The sequence below is a fragment of the Ammospiza nelsoni genome, chromosome 7 (genome assembly GCF_027579445.1).
Source record: "Ammospiza nelsoni isolate bAmmNel1 chromosome 7, bAmmNel1.pri, whole genome shotgun sequence".
In the NCBI taxonomy this organism is placed as follows: domain Eukaryota; kingdom Metazoa; phylum Chordata; class Aves; order Passeriformes; family Passerellidae; genus Ammospiza; species Ammospiza nelsoni.
The window spans coordinates 10332543-10351851 of NC_080639.1; the positions used below are offsets into that span (position 1 = coordinate 10332543).

Here is a 19309-nt window from a genome sequence, read left to right on the forward strand (position 1 = left end):
AGATGCAGATTGAGCCAGGAGATTTTGGAAAGTGCCTGAGTATTTTTAGATGGGCTAGAAGTGTCTGGAAAGCAAAGCACTGGTGTTTGCATTGCTAAATAACAGCACAGGATGAGAAAGAAAATGGTATAGATACAACAGGGACATGAACTGAAGTAATAAATACTTGACCTTTAAATTTCATCTTTGCCAGCTTCTCAGAGCCTGCTTTCTCCCAAAGACTGACATGGCTGTGTTTTATATTATGCTTTTATTTGTCATATTCATAGTTAGTTACAAGTAAAAATTATTGAAATCCACAGTAGTTAATACAAAATAAAAATATAGCTGCACAAATTATGCCATGATTTTTCTTAGAAACAGTATCTTCTATATAATACCATGCACTTAAGAGCTTAACTCTTAACAGTACTTGCCTACACTAAGCTCTGACTAACTTCCAGTGTGATTTACTGGTTACAGATATTATCCCTGTGGAGTAACACCTGTTAATTATTTCATAATGGTACTTCTGCTGTAGCTTGTATTTCCCCTGTAATGTGTGATTCTAAACACAAAAGGAAGCAACCTTTTAGTGCAATGTTAAGTATGAGTAGAATTTTTATGTATATAAAAAAATAAAAATAACCCACTGCATAAACAACCAAGGATGTAAGGGGACTGTTGTGGGTATTGTGCTTCCCTTTCCTCCCTTGCCCCTTACCTTTAAGTGACAGGAATGAACATTCATAGTGAACAAACTACCTTTCAATTAATTTTGAAAAATTACAGACTAGTAATTTTGAGACCAGGTGGGTGACTTTGATCAAAGTTACCAGCAGAGAAGCAAATCCTGTGGCTTTGCAGGCTCATACTTAGGTAAACTCATCCCTGCCATGAAGTTCAATCCATAACACATTGTTCCCTTTGGACATGCCTGAAAGAGTATTTCACCTTTTTGAAGAAATTGTCCTTACATCCCTGTAATTATCTAACTTTCCTGTGTAGATATAGTTCTATATATGAAATAATCTGTAAAAAGATAAATTATGCTATTTTCAAAATACTCTGAGATACAAAGTTGTGCAGGTGCAAAATTTGATAGTATATTGCTATAAAGACTATGAATTAATTAGTGTTATCTGAGTATATATACTTTAAGCTGGGAGTATAGATTGAATACTGTGGGGGGTTATTTTTTGCTTTTTGTACATTTCATAGCATTTCATATTTTCTTCAGGATACCTTCATGTTCCTATGAAACACTTTTTTCTTTTCAATTTCTGACCCCTTAAAGGTATAGTAACTGATCACACATTCATGCTTGTCACTAATGTATTTCCATAACTCTGTTAGATTGAAAAATACTTTTTTTTTTTTTGCCCCCCCCACCTAAACACAGTGATTTTTTTCTAAATGAGTAGCAAGTGACTACTCGCAAAAATCTTTCCCCCACTGAAATGGATGGAACTGGGTTTTCAGCTTTGCCCTACAAGTACTCTGTTCTTTTAGTCCTATGATGCTGTGGATTAAAGCCCCAAACAAACTGCACGTGTGTGCACAATTACTGAGGCTGTTAATGTTCACAGAGCATGGCAAGGCAATTGAAATCAAACATTGCCATTGGTATTCCTACATTGACATACAAAACTACTCACAGTGCTGGGAAATACTGGGGGGAAGAGAAGAGAAATGCTTGGGTCTTGACTACTCTCCACACATTCCTCTGACCTAACTCTAAGAACGCCAGCTGATCAGCTTGCTTCTACCAGACATCCTCTCCTCCTGCTAGTCCCTGACACCAGCTGGCAGCATCTCTAAATTCATGAACACCAGTGACTCTGCCTAAAACAGAGCACGTTGCAACTTTAGTCGTTGACCTTGCCCACTCTGCATGCAATAAATTATCGCTGCAGAGGAAAGGATGGAAGAGTCGCTCCTCCTGCCTGTGCAGGTGAAACTAGTTCCTTCCCTCAGGAAAACTGTGTGTGTCTGGCAGGAGAAGCGGGGCTTGGGCTGCCTATGCTGTTTGGTCCACCTGCAGGACGGCTGCTTGGGTCGTTTCTTCATCAGACTGCTCCATCTCCCCGCTAAATGGGTTTCTCTCATCCAACAGTTTCTGGCTAGAAGCTTCCAGAGGCACGCGGTACTCTTCGTCGTCTTCCACGATGGACAGCTCGATGTTGTTGTTCATCGAGGCCTTCCCTTCCCCTGTGGCCTCCTTCTCTGGGGCGTCGCCGGCTGCCTTGCCCTGCTCGGCCAGGGAGGTGCTGGGGGTCATGTCCGAGTGCATGCTGGCGAAGGACACCTCGTCCTCGTTCTCGGCCTGCTCGGTGCTCGCCGTCTCCGAGGGCCTGTCCTCGGCTTCCGCGGGGCTCTCCCCCTCACGGCCTTTCTTCGTGCCGAATCCCACTTTGAAACCCGGGCCCTTGCCAGAGGAGGATTTCTGGTGATGCACAGTGAGTGACTTCTTGATCTTCTCTCTCCGTTCGGGCGACACGATCTTTGTGCTGATCTTGTTCATCTTCTTCTCAATGTTTTGGCGGGAAAACGCTTTCTTCAGGCTGTCCACCTTCTTGAGGCTAGATCTTTTAAGTTTCTCAGCTCTTGATTCTTCTGTTTTCTCCTCTGCGCTGTCATCCAAGTCATCTCCTTCAGGAAACATTTCATCATCTGAACCCAACTCCACTGTGTGCAAGGTTTCTTCCAGTGTTTTGTTCTCATCCATGGGCTCCTCTTTTCCTTCTGTAATGCTGGGAATGGGCTCTTTTGCAAAAACACTGGCAGGGATCTCATTTTCCTCCTGAAAGAATTGACAATATTTGAGTTTCATAGTTCACGGGATACAAATTTAACAAACAAAGCACAACCCTGAGCAATTATTTTCCCCCTCCCCATAATGAGATGAATGCTGAGCGTTTATTGGTTTTTTCAATACATTTAACCAGTAACAAACCACTCAAAGCCCATTGAACCATTAGCTGGTAAAGTTTAAGACTTATGAGCTGTCAGCTGTAAGGCTACTCTTTGAAAGTGACTTGGGATTTATGCAGAATGGAAACCCTGTTCTTTTAACTTATATTAGATACTCTTCAGTGAGAGTTTAGCTGTCAAGTTGAACAGCTGTCCCTGGGGAGAAGCAAGGGTATGGTGTGGAGGGAGGTTGTACTGAAGACCTCCAAAAATCACATAACCCCACAGAGCTCTCAGTTTCTCGACCCACAGACTCAGAATATCCCTGCATAGAGGTGTTGGGTTCAGTGCATCTGGGAAGTATCTCAAATGGCAAATGCAGTTAGCACTTTTGCCATATTCCTGGAAAATATATGTTGCTGTTAGAAATGGATTGTTGATATTGAGAAACCATGAAGTTTATGGTGTTTGGAGTATATCCTGTTTTACAGCTATTCACAGAAAAAGAACCAAAAAACCTAAACTAGTAAATTTTGTTGGTAAACATTAAAATGTGGACAGGACAACTCTTTGAAATGTAAGGATACAAATTTATGGTACACAAAAATAAAAAGACACTATACCACATAGAAAATAGGAGCTTCTAGCCAACAGGGAAAGTATTGCTTTTTAGAAACAAAACCAAGAAAGGACACAGAAAGAAAGAATCTAAAACCAAAAGAGGCCGAGCAAGGGCAGGAGCTGCAGGTCATAACGAGGGATGTCTGTGCCCACCAAGTGCACCAGCTCTGCAACCCCGAGCAGCTCAGAGGCAGCACAATGAGCACTCTGTTCTCTGCAGGTTCTGCAGGCATCTACCCATGCAAAGAAAATGAGGCTCTTTGCAAACTCCCTTCCCCTCTCAGCACTTGGAGCCTTGGATCTGCATAGTCCCTACTCATTACCTGCTTTATCGCTATCAGACAGAGTGCATGCAATTTCACTTCCTCACATGCATTGCGAGGATTTTCTTTTCCCTCCTCCCTCCACATTTATCTTTAGGTACAAAAAGCAGTAAGTGCTGAGTGAAATGGTTGTAATAGTCTCAGATCTGTCCCCAGTGGGCCTGAGTGTACAGTTAAGGGGGAAAAAGGCCACACACACTTTTCCAAGTTCATGCTCATTATTTCAGGACTGAGCATACAGCTGTGATCACTGCAGAGAATAGTGTCTTGGGTTAAATTTGCTGTCAAGGCTGTTGTACATGGCTGTTGTTTATTCTGGGGATGAGGAGGCTCAGGGGTGAACTTATTGCTCTCTACAACTCCCTGAAAGGAGGTTGTGGCCAGGTGAGGGTCAGGCTCTTCTCCCAGGCAACCAGTGACAGGACAAGAGGACACTTAGCTGTGTGTCACAGAGGATATGTTGGACATTAGGAAGAATTTCTTTACAGAGAGAGTGATTAGACACTGGAATGTGCTGCCCAGGAAGGTGGTGGAGCTGTCTCTGGAGGTGTTTAAGAAAAGACTGAACGTGACATTTGGTATCGTGGTCTGCTTGACAAGGTGGTCTTGGGTCACAGGTTGGACTCAATAATCTCATTTCCAACCTAATTGTTTCTGTTATTCTGTGATCCTATTAAAAACTAGGACTACTTTGGTAGCCCTTCTGGAACCCAAGACTATGCAATAGGCAGAATAATTTTATACCACATTTTTATATATATACACACAGAGTGATTTTGAGTGTGCTGGTTAATATCCCATGTGGATATAGAAATGAGAAGTACAAAAGAAATGGAGCTGGTTTGACAGTTTGTATGTGCTTTGTTCCTGTGGGTTCTGCACAGCTCTCTGGGCCAGTGGCCTCAGTCAGATCCCCTGGCACACAGCTGGACAGGCCCTCTGCCTGCAGAGGAACTTCTAATGAAGCCCACACTCTTCTCCCCACACCTATTCTGTTGCTGCAACTGTCAACAACACTGACCAAGATAACAAAACAAACCTGCACCAGCTTTAAGTGAAACCAGCTGTTAACTGCTGCACAAATATTTATATTTTCTCTCCACTGCAGTTAATGAAATGTGGATTACATGAGTGGGTGCAGTGTTGAATTATTCCCCAGAGCACGAGAACTCAGGATAAAACATAATTTTCATGTCTAGTGCATTCTTTCCAAACCTAGGTAATCACACGCAGTTTTAGACATCTGAACATTCAGGTGTAAGTGCCTGAGTGGTATAGAAGCTCTGATTTTAATGAGAGGTGGGTTGTTACTTTTTAAGTGTTTTATCTGGGAAAGTGGTGTCATATGAGTTTAATCACAGCACAGTTGAAGCCAGAGATGGGTCTGAAAGGTCCTTCTCAAGGTCAGTTTGGCTCTGTCTACAGTATTCATGTTGAACTGAAGTCTCTAGAATAATATGGATACAGGTTTGATTACAATTTTTATCAATTTTCTGACTGAGTAGAAGAAAGACTGTCAAACTACCCATATTTATAAAGGGAAAAAAACCCCAAACAAAAACATACTGCATAATAATGAGGTAATGACTGCATTAAAAGCAGATCCTAGGTGGTCCCTGGCTATCAGGCAGTACTGGAATTCAAGTGATCAGCCCTCTGTCTAAGCTTCCTGCATGGCTCTGGAAAACATCAGCTTCTGGGCATCTATTTGTGTGCTTATAAAATGGGAATGACACACTTCCTACGCCATGCTTCCCAAAGACCTCAGGATTGCAGGAACTATGAAAATGCAAATGAAAATAAATGAAATAAAATCCTTTGAAAACATGAGGGTGCTATAGCAGGAATGTTCTGTGGTAGAACAGACATTTTTGTTTCAAACATGGTTACTGATAACACCTTGTAAGTGGGCTATTGATAACTTTTTGGGCTTACAAGTTTATGTGACAGCTGTATTTTGTTTTTGATACATTTTTAAGCAGGCTGCTATTTCATTTAGGAAGACTAGAACAATACACTGAAAAATGCCAGCTGTTACAAACTGCATAACTATTTTCCATGCCAAAAGAAGTAGAACTTTGATCTTTTCTTCTTGATCTAATCTAAAATTCTAAGAAAGCAATACATCTTTGTATTTACATCTGAGTTCAAAAACAGCCCTTGCATTTTTTCCTCAGATGGGCTTGACTGTAGGTAGCTAGCTCCTCTGAATTTTATTTTTCCATGTAGCAGATGAATAGAACAGTGGAAGTCTTCTGCATAAAACAACTCTTGCTAACACTAGTAATACTTGCTGGTTAAAATGGTTAAAATCAGTGCCTTCCTTGTGGCTTTTATCAGCCGTCTTTGGGAACTTCCTGCAGGTCAGAATTGCATCCCTATCTTTTACAAAAAGGAGTAAGATCCATAAGAGTCTACTACAAAACTGGGTGGCCTGAGCCAACAGGTGGCTAATTTACACAGCAAGTACTGATTCTCTGATGCTGCACGAGGGAAATCAATCTGCTTTGGTTTGATTTCTTTTGTTATATTTGCTGTATGAGGCCATGACCTTCAAGGAGGAGAGAAGGCATTTTCCCAGCCCTGCTCCTCTGTATGTTGCTGTTACATGCTCGAATGATCAGTAGCCTAAAACTTGTTTTGCTGCACCAAAGAGGTGAAAACATGACAAATCCTCCTGAAACCAGCTCTGGCTATTTTCCTCTGGACAATGCAGCTCTGCAGGCCTGGGTGTCACAGTGGGGAGGGAGGAAGGGAGCAAAGTGCCACCAGCCCATTTGCACATCCTGGGCAGGCTGAGGTGGTGGCTGCACCATCCTCTGACCTCCCACAGCACAGCTGGGCCAAGCCCAAACAGCTGTGGGAGGTATTTCTGTCATTAATCAACATCAGAGTATTCTCCCTGCAAGGCTCCAGCAGGGAATGCAGCATTATCAGCTTGTAGTTCTTGTGGTTCCCTCACTTGTTCATTTGGGAGCTTGTAGTTGCTTTTGCAAAAGATTATTGCAGTGATCTGAACAGGAAGGTACAATAAAATGGCTAATTTTTGGTGCCCTTCTCTTGCTTCATTTTAGGATGAAGGATTTACCAACAGCAAAGGTAAAGGACTGAAAAGGACTTGAACATTAGTGTGCTTGACTCCAAGCTGCAGTTTTGACTTATTTCATCTGTCCTATTTCCATGACATTTAACCAGTAATCATGACATTTAATTGAAAAATTAAGCATGAGCCTTTTTTTTTTAATCTTCCATTCTGCTTTTGCAGCTAAAAAGCAAACAAAACCCCCATCAAACCAGAACCAAAAAGCTGGTCATGTGGCGAGAACAAAACAGAGGGGAACAATGCCAAAGCTTAACAAGGATTTTTAAAACAGTCACTTCAGTGTTTTGCTGAATTGCTGTGTCATTTATAATAACTTTTGCATCCTCAAATTCTTGGAATGGAGCTCCCTTAAAATATGCCACCAATTAAAGGAATATATGCAGATGTTCTAGGGAGAGAAAACTAAGAGCATTTTAATGGAAAATATGTAAATAGGTGAACTTTTCCAAACACAGTTCATTCTCAGTGCATATGCAGAGGGAAAGCTGATGCTGGCACGTGGGAGCACAACTTCATAAAATGCAGAGCTGGAGCTCAGTCGTGTGTTTTGGCTATGCTCAGTGCTCCCACCAAGTATCAGGGAGTTTAGGGTATATGTGAATGCAGAACTGAATCACTAATGTGAATTTTTATTTTCATATTGAGCTGTCTGCCTGAGCTGGGGAAGCTGCTTCTAATGAGGAACAGGCTCTGTGAAGTTTGGCATTGTTTTTTTCCAGTGGAAAAGAAGGATCCCCCAGCTGAAGAGGAGTCCCATACATCCAGATTCCCCTTTGTTTTCACAGAGACCTGGCGTCAATATGGCTTCATTATGTGACTTCTCCTTCCTGCAATTGTTTTTCCATGGATTCCAGTGCAAGGCAGGACAGAAACCCAGCCAGCCTGCTGTTTATCCCCTGTGCAGTTATCCTAGCAAGGAGTGGCCCTGCTGACTACCAGACTGTCCCTCCTGCAGCCTGAAAGGAGAGACAGTCCACACTGCCATTGCTCCACTGCCAGGAGCAATTCCCAGCTCAAAGCTGATTTTTTATTTTTTTTTTAAGCAAGTTTAACTGCAATGCTTCTTTTTTTGAGTATTGTGCTCCTGATCTGCACTGGCTTGGGACTGGTTAAGTTCATCATCCTGCACTGTGGTGACATATTTTCTGGGGAGAGATGGGAACTGAGTCACCTAAATCCCTGTAAAAGCTGTGCAGAGCAGACCTGCTGTCCAAAGGCACCAGCCCAGGGGCAGGCAGAGGATTTTCTTTATCTGCTGTGCTGGGACCCAGGCCTGTGCTGTTTGCCATAGGTTTGTGCACTATTAAGGAAAGGTTCAGAGGTTTCAACTGACCTTAGCTTTACACCTCTATTTAGTGTCAGGAAACGAGCCAGCAGGATGCTGCTTTACCCTCAAACCCTTCCTGGGGATTTTTACTGCTGCTTTCACCCAGTGCCTGCAGATTGCTGCCAGTGGAAGATCCCCACCCAAGCTAACCCCAAATGTCCTGCACACACAGAGCTCTGTTTGTCTTTCCTCTCTGCATTATGTCATCCTAAAATAGTAAATATTGCGTTCTGTGGAGGAAGACGCTGCTTGCAACAGCAAGGCCTTAATTGTCACGCTCAGAGGTATGAGAAATGTTAAAAATTACCTTCCCCCAGGCCTTGCTGATGTACCCACCCCACAGGAAAATGTCTAGGTCTGAACCTGCCAGCTCATTAGCCACTCATTAGCTAACAGGGCCTGGGAGATGGCACGGCCATGGATCCTAAATTACTTGCAGAACTGCAGAGAACATGTGTCTTTTAATTTACCCAGTCTCTGGAATAATTTCCACATTCCTTCTGGGGTGGAAACATGCTGCAGCTCCTCCTCTTCTGGCCTGACAAGCCTGGACTGTAATTTGGGAGAACAATGAGCAGGGAGGTGGGGGCTTCCTTTCTGGGGGAATTGCCTGTGCACTGACCAGGCCTGCCAGCTTTTTACAACCAAGCACCGCTCTCTTATTTTGGGATTGTTTAGGAAAAAGCCTCAACAAGCCAAGGAGCAGAGTTAGTGGCTGACAGAGGTAACACCCAGCTGACAAGCTCAGAATGGTGAGGTGCCCAAGCTGTGACTACCCCAGCCCACTATTTGCTCTCCTGCCCTCCCTGAGTGATTTGTGGAGGGCTGTCTTTATTTTTTTAAATATGTGAAAGTCCTATCCTGTGTTTAGTTAAACTCACGGCATGCTCTATCCAGACCATTGCTTAAAAAGGGGAAAATATGCAAACTGCTGCTATCACTGGATGGACTCCCAGGAAGCTGAGATTTTAAGCTGAATTTTTAGCTCATCCCTGGATGGGGCAGATCAGTCCTGCAGAGTGAAGCAGGGCACGAGGAGACAGGGAGATGCAGCCCTGTCCCTCTCCTGCTTCCAAGGGCAGAGGCAGTGGCAGTTTTTAGGGGCATTTCTACTAAAAGTTTGCAAAATGGGCTCTCAAGAGTTTGGAAAAACGTAAGGGCCCTTCCAGTTTACTTAAACCCCAAAACACACAATAAAACAAACCTTTCCCCAAACATATGCTGGGAGTTAGTAAAACACGGCTTTCCCTTCATTTGCAGAGAAGAGAAGGTGGCAGATTTCTCACTCGTGCTAAGAGTTAGCAAAACAAGGTCTCTTTCCTCATGTTTGCTAGGAGTTAGTAAAAGACAATTTTATCTCCAAGACTGCAAGAGTTAAAGAGAATATTCTGTTTTATTTCCAAAGTTTGCTAAAAGTTAGCCAAAGAAAGGAAAAGAAAACAAAGAAAAAAAAAGTGTTTTCCTCAAGTTTGCAAGAGTAAAGAGAGTCAGCTCTTTTCCCAGATTTCCTAAGAGTTAGGAAAAAGTGCTTTCTGCACGTCCGCAAAGAGGAAAAGCGGGAGTTTCTCCTGAATTTGCTAAAAGAGGGCACATTCCCCAAGTTTAAGAGTTAGCAGAAGACTACTCTTTCCCCAAGTTTGCTAAGTGAAGGGGTTTTTGCTTCCGCATTTGCCGAGTTAGCACAAAGCCAGCTGCGGTGTCCGAGTGCGCGCAGGGTTAGCAGGCAGCAGCATCAGCAGCATCAGGGGGCTGTTCCCGGGCCGGGCTCAGAGCAGGGCTCTCACCTGGAAGATGAGCACCTTGAAGCGGTCTCGGCGGAGCAACTGGGCGTGGTGCTGCTCCAGCCGCCGCACCTGGTCGCACTGGCGGTCCAGGCGCTCCCGCACGGCGCGGGTGTTCGCGCACACCTTCCGCGACTTCTCCAGCAGCTTCTCCACCGTCTCGCCCGTGGCGCCGTGGCTGCGGCACAGCTTCACCACGTCCTCCTGGATGCCCCGCACCGTCCTTTCCAGGCCCCGCTGCCTCTGCTCCATCTGCCGCTGGTTCCCTTCCACCGCCTCCAGCATGGACACCAGCTTCTCCAGCAGGGCCAGCACGGTCAGCGCGTTCACCTGCCCGCCGCCCGCCTCGGCCGCCGGCAGCGGCGGCACCGCGCTGCCCGCCGCGGCCTCGCCCATGGCTGCACGGCCCGCACCGCACGGCACGGCCCGGCCGGGCCGCTATAAGGGCAGCCCCGAGCCCTCCCCCGGGGAGGATTCGGGCAGGGCCCGGCCCCGGCCCGCCCTGGGCAGGGCTGTGACCGCCCCGGGGAGCGCCGAGCGTGTCCCGGGCCCGGGCAGGGCTGTGACCGCCCCGGCAGCGCCGAGCGTGTGCAGGTCCCGGGCAGGGCTGTGACCGCCCCGGCAGCGCCGAGCGTGTCCCGGGCAGGGCTGTGACCGCCCCGGGGAGCGCCGAGCGTGTCCCGGGCCCGGGCAGGGCTGTGACCGCCCCGGCAGCGCCGAGCGTGTGCAGGTCCCGGGCAGGGCTGTGACCGCCCCGGGGAGCGCCGAGCGTGTGCAGGTCCCGGGCAGGGCTGTGACCGCCCCGGGGAGCGCCGAGCGTGTCCCGGGCAGGGCTGTGACCGCCCCGGCAGCGCCGAGCGTGTCCCGGGCCCGGGCAGGGCTGTGACCGCCCCGGGGAGCGCCGAGCTTGGCCCGGGCAGGGCTGTGACCGCCCCGGCAGCGCCGAGCGTGTGCAGGTCCCGGGCAGGGCTGTGACCGCCCCGGGGAGCCCGGAGCCTCCCCTGGCCCAGCCCGGCCCGGCCCGCGGTGAATTGAATGAGCTGCCGGCCCTCGGCAGCATCAGTAGATGGCAGGAGATACCGCGGAATGCAGCCCCTCTGAAGGAGGAGAGGGAGAATGTGTTGATGGTGATGGTCCCGGGGAGAGGTTGTGGGTGTAGACCGGAGTTCTGAAGGCCTTAAACTAATAAGAATAATTAAAAGTGTTTAAATTATCGCTGTAATCAACAATACGATTATTACAGTAATCGTATGTCGACATGCTTTTAAATAAAGCATGCTTTTAAAAAAAAAGTAAATTACTACTGTAATAAATACATCAATTATTACATTAATCACATATTAATGTGCTTTGACAATATACAATATACAAAATACAAAAATATACAATATACAAAAGTAAATATATCAGTACATTTATTCTTATATCAGCATCCTGATGATAGTTTGTAATAATTGTCGTAATAATTAACAAACTTATGAAACACTTACTCATGGTGAATCGAATCTCCCATAATTCCTTTCACCCTGCGCAACAACAGATAGGGTTTTTTGGGATTTTAACAAATAATAATGTAAATATTTTTATCTCCTCTTTGTTTTTATTATTACAGGGCTTTAAATATAATTTAGGTGATGATTATTCTATTCTATTCTATTCTATTCTATTCTATTCTATTCTATTCTATTCTATTCTATTCTTTGTTAGTAAAAAATCTGAAATAAGTGTGGTGCATGGGTGGAGGGAATGCCAGAAGCTTGGATTCCCTGCTTGGGATGTGGAGATTAGCTGGGCACTCTGGTTGTCCTGCCCAGATTCTCCGGGATTTCTTCAGTAAGAAAGAATCATAAGGTTGAGCATGGCTGTTTTGGGGGAACAGTGATAAACTGGGTGTGGTGGCAGGGGCACTGTGTTCCCAAAGACCAAAAGGAGCTATTTGGCATGAAGAGATACCAAGCTATTTATTTAGAATAGAGCATAACTTTATCTGTTATCACCAGGGAACATGTTGCAACATTCCATGGACTTGGGTGTTTCATCCTGTACTGATGTTTTCGAGCAGTCAATATCTGTCTTCTCTCCTTTACATTTGCTTGGAAACAGGACTTCTTGCTGCAGCACAGATGTTTCCAGTGCTTGGCTATGTAGGATTCTAATATTTGGGTAGCTAACATATAATATTTTCTAATATTTGGACAAATATGCTGTATGATTTCCCTACATCCTGCAGGTTAAAAGCATCTATTTGGAGTCCAAATGACCATGATTTCTGTCCTTTACTTTGTATGCAGAAGAAAAGGAAAAAGCATTTTACCATGAAAAGGAATAAACCTAATGACTGAAGAGCTATGCAAATGAGTTTCCCATTTCAAATACTGTGTGCTGAATGTTCTGCAATGTTACCTTTTTCTGGTCCTTGCTTTTTTTTTTCTCCCCAGGCTGCAACTTCTATTCTTCAAGTTGTGGGAGCTTGAAAAATGCATTTGTGAGTGAGTTCACTTTGGAAAAAAAATCACCGAGTCTGCCAGAGCTGTCCACAGGGGAAATTATGCTGAGACTGTGAACTATGCAGGCTGAGAGGGGAGTGGACATATTTTAAAGGCACAACCTAAACAAATCCCTTCTGTTCGCAGGAGCCCTCCCTGGCAGCAGCACCTGATCCGCCCTTCCCTAGGAAGGGCGTGTTTGTGTCTCCAGAGGGCTGCCAGTGCCAGCCCCTCGCACACAGCATCCCGCCCATCTCGCTTCCTCTCTCCCTCCCTTCGTTTTGCCTGGGACAAAGAGGAGGAATTTTTGCAGAGAGCAGTAGCTTACCTTGCTCTGGCAGGGAGCAGCCTGTGTCCATGCCCAGCTGCATATCTTTCCTGTGGCAAAATAGCTTTTTAATTTTCCAAATTAATTTTTTTTTCTCCAGTTTTGCTGGGCTGTGGTGAAGCCCTGGCCTGGCTGAGGTCCCAGCTGCTGGCCAAGCTGCCTTCCCAGTCCGTCTCGGGAGCCTGTCTCCTCCAGCCTTTTTGCATCAACCGTCTGCTGTACCTGGAACAGATGGATGATGGAGGAGAGAGCTGCCCTGTCGATGGAATCTAAAGAAACACTCTCCTGACTCCTGCTGTGAGCCTTCTGCGAGTTTTTGAGTGTTTAAAACTCCCAGCCATGTGTGCATCCTACGGAAAAGTTGTCGCACCCCAGGAGAACCAGCACCAAACCCAGTTTGGTGGTCAGTCCTCTGACCCAGCCAAGCCAGGGACAGCAGCCCTGATGAGGCTACAAGGGCCATGGACACCCATGACAGAGGGTTCCTCAGGGTCCCCATGGCTTGGGAAGAGGTGCTGTGCTGTCCCTGTGCTCCCTTCCCAGAACTGCTGCTTGGGCCATCAGCCAGGGCTGTGGGGAAAGGAGGGGTGATGGGAACAGGAGGAAAGGTGGCCCCAAACTGGTACCTGTCCCATTCTGCTGCTAAACTCCAGCTGGGGGCTTTGACACCAGCTGTCAGCTCTGATTACCTGTCACTGTTGTAACAACACTGTCAGGCTGGTGGGCTGCCAGTGCTTGGAGGAATTGGAGAGTTTTTATGCAGGTTTGGGGTTTTTAATTTTATCGATTAATTTGGCAGAGTAGCGGAGGAGGTTTTTTGCCAAGTTTCAATAAGGATTTTACTGGTGAGAAACTTTCTAGGGGAAAACATTTTACATTTATTTAGAAAGAAGAAGCATTAAAGAGATTAAATTTATCAGGGTCATCCGATGTAAGTCAAGAGTTCTTTTCATGTAAAATCAATATGCGTGAATTATACGGACAAAAATTGGAGGTTAACTCACTCATTACTCACGTGGTGCTCAGGATAATAAATGTTTGATGCTGGAGCATTACTGATAATTTATTAGGCATGGAGTAATAGGTAAAACAAAATGACAGGAAAGGATGGAGAAGGGAATTAATAGGGGAGGGAAGAACGGCAGGGGCCATACAGGTCATTGTCATCGTATTGAATTTCGTGTCCAAGCTACCAGTGACTTAAAGAGATGGTATGAGGCCATCTAACTGCCAAGGTGAAGGGCTGGCTAATGGGAAGAGCTGTGGAAGGTGTGAGAGGAGAGCCCAACATGGGAGGGCTGGTGCCTTGAGGGGCTGATGTATGCCAAGCTTGGACAGGGCAGAAAAGGGGATGTGGATGGGACATGGCTTGGGAAGAGGTGGTGCTGCATCTCATGCACCAGAGCCAGCAGTGTCTGCACCCAGCAAGGGCTGAAGACATGAAACCTGGTTGCCTGCTGCTGAAGGGCTTCTCTGAGGGCTGGGTCACAGTGCCATCTCCCTCCTGTCAGCCTGCTCCATCTGTCACAGTGATGCTTGTCATGCCGCTGGCACCTCTGCTGCTCAGCCAGGGCTGTTGGACACTGGTCAGAGGCTTCTGGGGAAACAGAGGCTGCACTGGCTCATTTGTTAAATGTTAAATGTGTGATGATTGAGTGAGGTTTATGTTATTAGGCAGTGAGACTAACAATGCTGATGGAACTTATGCCAGTGGAAGACATTTCCCCTCTCAGCACAGGTTGTTTCTTCCAGGGACACAGCCCAGAGAAATTGGCCCATGAACCCCTAATGTTGCCTTTTGGTGTTTCTTTTAAAGAAAGTAGTATGTCTGTTATGAGTCAGTCTCACTGGAAGCACCCTGTTTGTGGTGCTCTGAAAGCATTAGAGAAGAAATGTAGTGGGTTAGAGAAGCAGGGACTGATGTCCTGCATTGTCTTTGGCACTTTGGACCAGCACAAAACTCACCCCAGGCTGCTGATGGATGCCAGCAACTGCAGTGCATTGTGGACCAACTCTCCTTTAGCAGTAGTTTCTAGCCCTTAAATTTTGAGAATTATCAGTATCTCAGATGTGATGTAGTGTTTTGTGTAGAGGAACAAGCGCTTGAGCTGGGGAGGGGAAACCTCTTACTGCTCCAGAGCTCCTGGGGCGAGGGATTCAGCCCAGGAGACTGTATGCAGCCTGGCAGGTTCATGGAATTTTTAGCATGAGGGAAGCCCACCACCCATGGACAAGGTGGATTGGGATCTGGGCAGCACGTGGACTTCTGCTGGAAGAGAGGGAGCTTGGTGGAATTGGGGCTGGAGGAAGAGGATGCAGCAGCATCCTCAGCACACTGGCAGTGTGAGCCTTTGAGAAGGAGAGAGAGGCTGTGGGTGAGGCAATGGCTGGAAGAGGCTTCAGGAGGACACCACCCCTCCTGCAGCACTGTTCCTGGGGAGCAGGGCCCTCCCTGCAAGGGCTCTGTGTGTCCCATGGCCACCCAGCCTGCTCCCCACAGAGGGAACCCCAGTGCCTGGCTCCCAGCTGGTGCCTCTGTGCTCACAAGAGTAACTGCATTTGGAGAGCCCCTTAGTGAGAATGGGGAATCTCTCTCTGCTAGGAGAAATTTTAATATTTGGGGAAAGAGAGAGATGTGGCTGTCTGGCAGGAAATGTATCAGCATAGAACAACATGAAACTGCAATTTTACTCTCTTGTGCAAATGGTATCCGGTAGAACTTAATATGCAATGAAGAAATCCACTTCCACTTTATCGGCCAGACTAAATCATGTTGTGCACAGGAGACTTCCTTTTGCTGTGTGCCAAGTAGTAATGATTCTATGCAGACTTGCAGACAAAGGAAAAAAATAAGCCACATAAAAATACCATATGTGCCAGGCATTTTCTGTGTATTTCCTCAGACATTCGAGGAGCACAATAATAAACTATGTGTTTGGTTTTTGGTCTTTTTTTCCCTTTGAAAAGCAAATTAAGTTTTGTGAAGGGGGAAAAATAGTTTCCTTAGCTTCAGATAAAAGGGAATATTTCAGCTGCTGGGTTGGACGTTTCTGCAGCTCGGACAAAAGCGAGGTCAGGACACCAGCAGTCACAAATGGAGCAGCATATGGCCGGTCAGCCCGGCCCTGCCAGCGCATTGTACTCCTCCAGCAGATATGTGGGGCACGGAGCAGGGGGAGCAGCTCCACTGAAAAATGATACAGAGGTGATATTAAAAGGCCCTGAAAAATGGCAGGAGCTGCAGGTTGGGCCGTGGTTACCTACAGGGAACGAGCTGTGCCTTTGGAGCACAGCTCCAGCTCCGTCCTGGACACCTGCTCCCGCAGCCGAGCCTTTGTGTGGCCGGGAGCATCTGCAAGGTCACAGGGACCAGGCAGCTTCAGGGAAGGGGCTTTGCTGTTCCTGGTAAAAGCCCTTTCCAAATGGAGGGTGGGCTTTTAGGGAGTGTGATTGAAATGCTCACCAATGTTTTAGCTTCCTTCAGAAGGGCTGTGTTCTTTGGAAGAAAATGCTGTTTGTTTTCCCCAGTTTCAGATATATCAGAAGCTATATATGGAAACAGAGCTACTTTTCCCTTTCACTTGTGGATATTTCTGGAAAAAGGGGATGTAATTTTCAGTGAAAGGCAGGATAACCTGTGGGGATGTAGTTTTCAGTGAAAAGCAGGATAACCTGTCTGCTTCTTCTTTACCTCTTCAATAAAAGAGAGTAAAAATTAGAAAGCTTTTAATAACTTGAAGCTGAATACACATGGATGCTTTCTTCTAGGATAATTTTTATTACACTATGTTCTCAATGGTTTATTGTCTTCTGAAATTTCTCGAGGAACGTTTAAGAAATCAGCTGTCTTGGAAAGGACAAGAATAGGCCACTTCTGTGAAGATTCACAGTGTTCTTGTGGAGATTGTTTGAGGTGATGCATCATCATAACAGAGGGGACATTTTAATAAATAGTAAATAAGGGATTATGATGACTATTGTACTTAAAAGGTGTAGGCACACACCTACACTACAGTTTGTGGTGGTTGGGAGTGGGGCTGTGGCCCAGCATCATCCCTAATGGACTACAGCTGTGAGCAGCACTGACAGCATGGAGTGCGCAGGGGCACTGACCCACCACCACAGGGAACAGAGGGCACACAGGTGCCATGCATCAACAATCAGAGGTATTAAAGGTTGGGCTAAAGAACAAGAGGAGCAGATGCTTGCAGCCTTCTGAAGTGGTAGGATGTTACTCTGTATGGGCCAATGCCTGAAGCTTTCTGAAGAGGTAAGGTGTTACTCTGTTTGGGTTGAAGCTTTCTGAAATTGTGTGATGTTGTTCTGTGGATTGTGGCTGTCTCTGCTGTGGTATAAGCTGTGACAAAAAGGAATTGTGCCTTTATTGAGAATTTTTATTGTTGTTGTAAAGGTGAAAGAAGAGGTTTTCCTACTTTGCAATCAGGTTGTTTGGACTAGGATGATAATGAAATAACATTTAATGGAAGCAAGTAGGACATTAATTATGTGAAAAGCATGTGAATGAAGATCTGTTTTCTGCAGATAATTGAGGAGACTTGAGTCACTTTTGGCCTGCAGACTCACCATCATTCATATCCTTTGAATCTTTTATTTGAGATGAGCTATAATGGACTTGGAATCTAGAGAGTGTCTTTCCCTCATTGCTGAGGCATCTGTCATGTTGTGCCATGCTACTTCATGTTGCTCTGATGACATGGCAGAAGATAACAGCACCATGCAAAGCTGAGCGTGATAAATACGACATGGCATGCCCAAAACAATACTTGCTTTTAGTAGATCAGTTATCCTTTAAAAGCTAGTATTTAGGTTTGTCCTTAGACAATTCAATAGCTCCCATCTCTGGTAGGAATGGTGTCAACCTGAGTTACTGTTTGTGATGAGCAGCGCTGATGGGACGTGATGGCATGAAAAGGATGAAAGAGCAGCAGGCTGCGGGTGCACGTCCCAGAGCTCACTGCTGAGTACCTGGTCAGGGCCAGGTTCACAGGGCTGGGCATGGCAGCAGTGTGAGAAGGAGTCAAACAGGATCTGTCACAGGCCAGCTGGCCTCCCTGACAGCCTCTGCCCACCACAGCACTTTGGGTTTAACTTCTCCTTTTACAGAGGTCACCAACAGAGTGCCTGCATTAAGGCAGTGAAAGAAGAAGGAAAGAAAAAGCAATTCCCCAAAAATATGGAAAAATCATGTGAACTGGTTAAAGGAGGAACTGAAATCAAATTATTAAAACCCAAAGTTTGATGTAGATCTTGCCCATGCAAACTGCATTGGTGTGATCTGACAGGGCCCCAGGGAGAAGCCAGCTCAGCCCCCTGGGAGAGACAAGGTCAGGGAGCATCCAAAAGTCAAAAGTGGGGTGCATCCTGAACCTCCAGAGTTACTTCCTCTTCACAGACGAATGTTTTCAAAACTGTTTATTCTTATACATGAAAATCAGAAATCTAGGCTGGAAGAATTTGTGGTATTTGACAGCATTTTTTCTCTCCTACCTCTCTCTCACCTGCACTCTTCCCTTGCTGGTTTTTATATGCCCTGTGCATACTGCTGTCTGTTCTTCATAGTAATTATTTTCAGTGATTCAAAACACTTATTAACTTAGTTAAAAAAAAATTGGCATATTTCTCAGAGCCCCTGTTGAGGTTAGAGGAAGAAAAAGAAGGTTAAATCAGGTACTGAGCATCCACGGTGCACAGTATTAATAGCTTATTTATTACTTCACAGGCATTAAGCATTTTTATTCAGAAGTATTGAATAAGCAGAAAGTAATCTACATAGGAAACAGCTAAAATGTCAGGCTGCAAATTAGTTTGTTTAGGCAGCGAGCACTGAGGGCTGCAGAGTTGCCCTCTCGTTTGCTGTCGTGCTCTGTGTCACAGGCAGTGACCCCGCCTTCAAATCACAGCCATGAGCGGGCTGAACTTGGTTTTTAACTCGGGCACGGTTCACCAGGAGTTATTTACGTTGCTGGCTGCAGGACTGAACCCGTGGTGCTGCTCAGGGTTTCACATGGCTGCCTGCTGGTGCCCTGCACAGCCTGCAACCCACCCCAGAGCTGTGAGCCTCCTCCTCTGCCATCCCAGAGAATCCCCCTCTGCCTGCACCAGGAGGCTGCTGCAGCCCCCAGATGGGTGTATGCATAGCCTGGTTTTGTTTTAGCTCATGGGTCTTTAGCTGCTAAAGCCTGACTCTGTCCACAGGCTCCAGGCTGTCTTGCCAGGCTTTGTGGTGATATCTCAGACAATTCAGGGTTGCAGCCACATAAAGGTTACTCCTGCTGAGAGAAAGGATGGTGGAGAGGTTGCACTGGGTGCACTCTGCTCTTCCTGATCCTTTGCCAAAGTCCCTTTTGTGTTGCTGCGTCGAATGTGTTTGAGCAAGCTCGTGGAGAGAGTTCTGTTCTGGGGGTGACAGGGAAGGGGGTAGCCCATG

General features: G+C 46.1%; 1 protein-coding gene across 1 annotated transcript; it reads right to left on the minus strand.

Annotated features, from left to right (window-relative positions):
• Window positions 1-231: 231 nt before the first annotated feature.
• CAVIN2 (caveolae associated protein 2) lies at window positions 232-10468 on the minus strand. Its single transcript, XM_059476526.1, has 2 exons — window positions 10051-10468; window positions 232-2782 (listed from the first exon to the last, which is right to left on the minus strand). The coding sequence occupies exons 1-2, from the start codon at window positions 10441-10443 to the stop codon at window positions 2000-2002; spliced, it is 1176 nt and encodes a 391-aa protein (XP_059332509.1). The 5' UTR covers window positions 10444-10468; the 3' UTR covers window positions 232-1999.
• Window positions 10469-19309: the final 8841 nt, after the last annotated feature.

Coding starts and splice junctions, on each gene's coding strand:
- CAVIN2 (XM_059476526.1), bottom strand. CDS start 10,443: ATGGGCGAGGCCGCGGCGGGCAGCGCGGTGCCGCCGCTGCCGGCGGCC. Junction 2,783..10,050: donor TCAAGGTGCTCATCTTCCAG/GTGAGAGCCCTG, acceptor CAATTCTTTCAG/GAGGAAAATGAGATCCCTGC.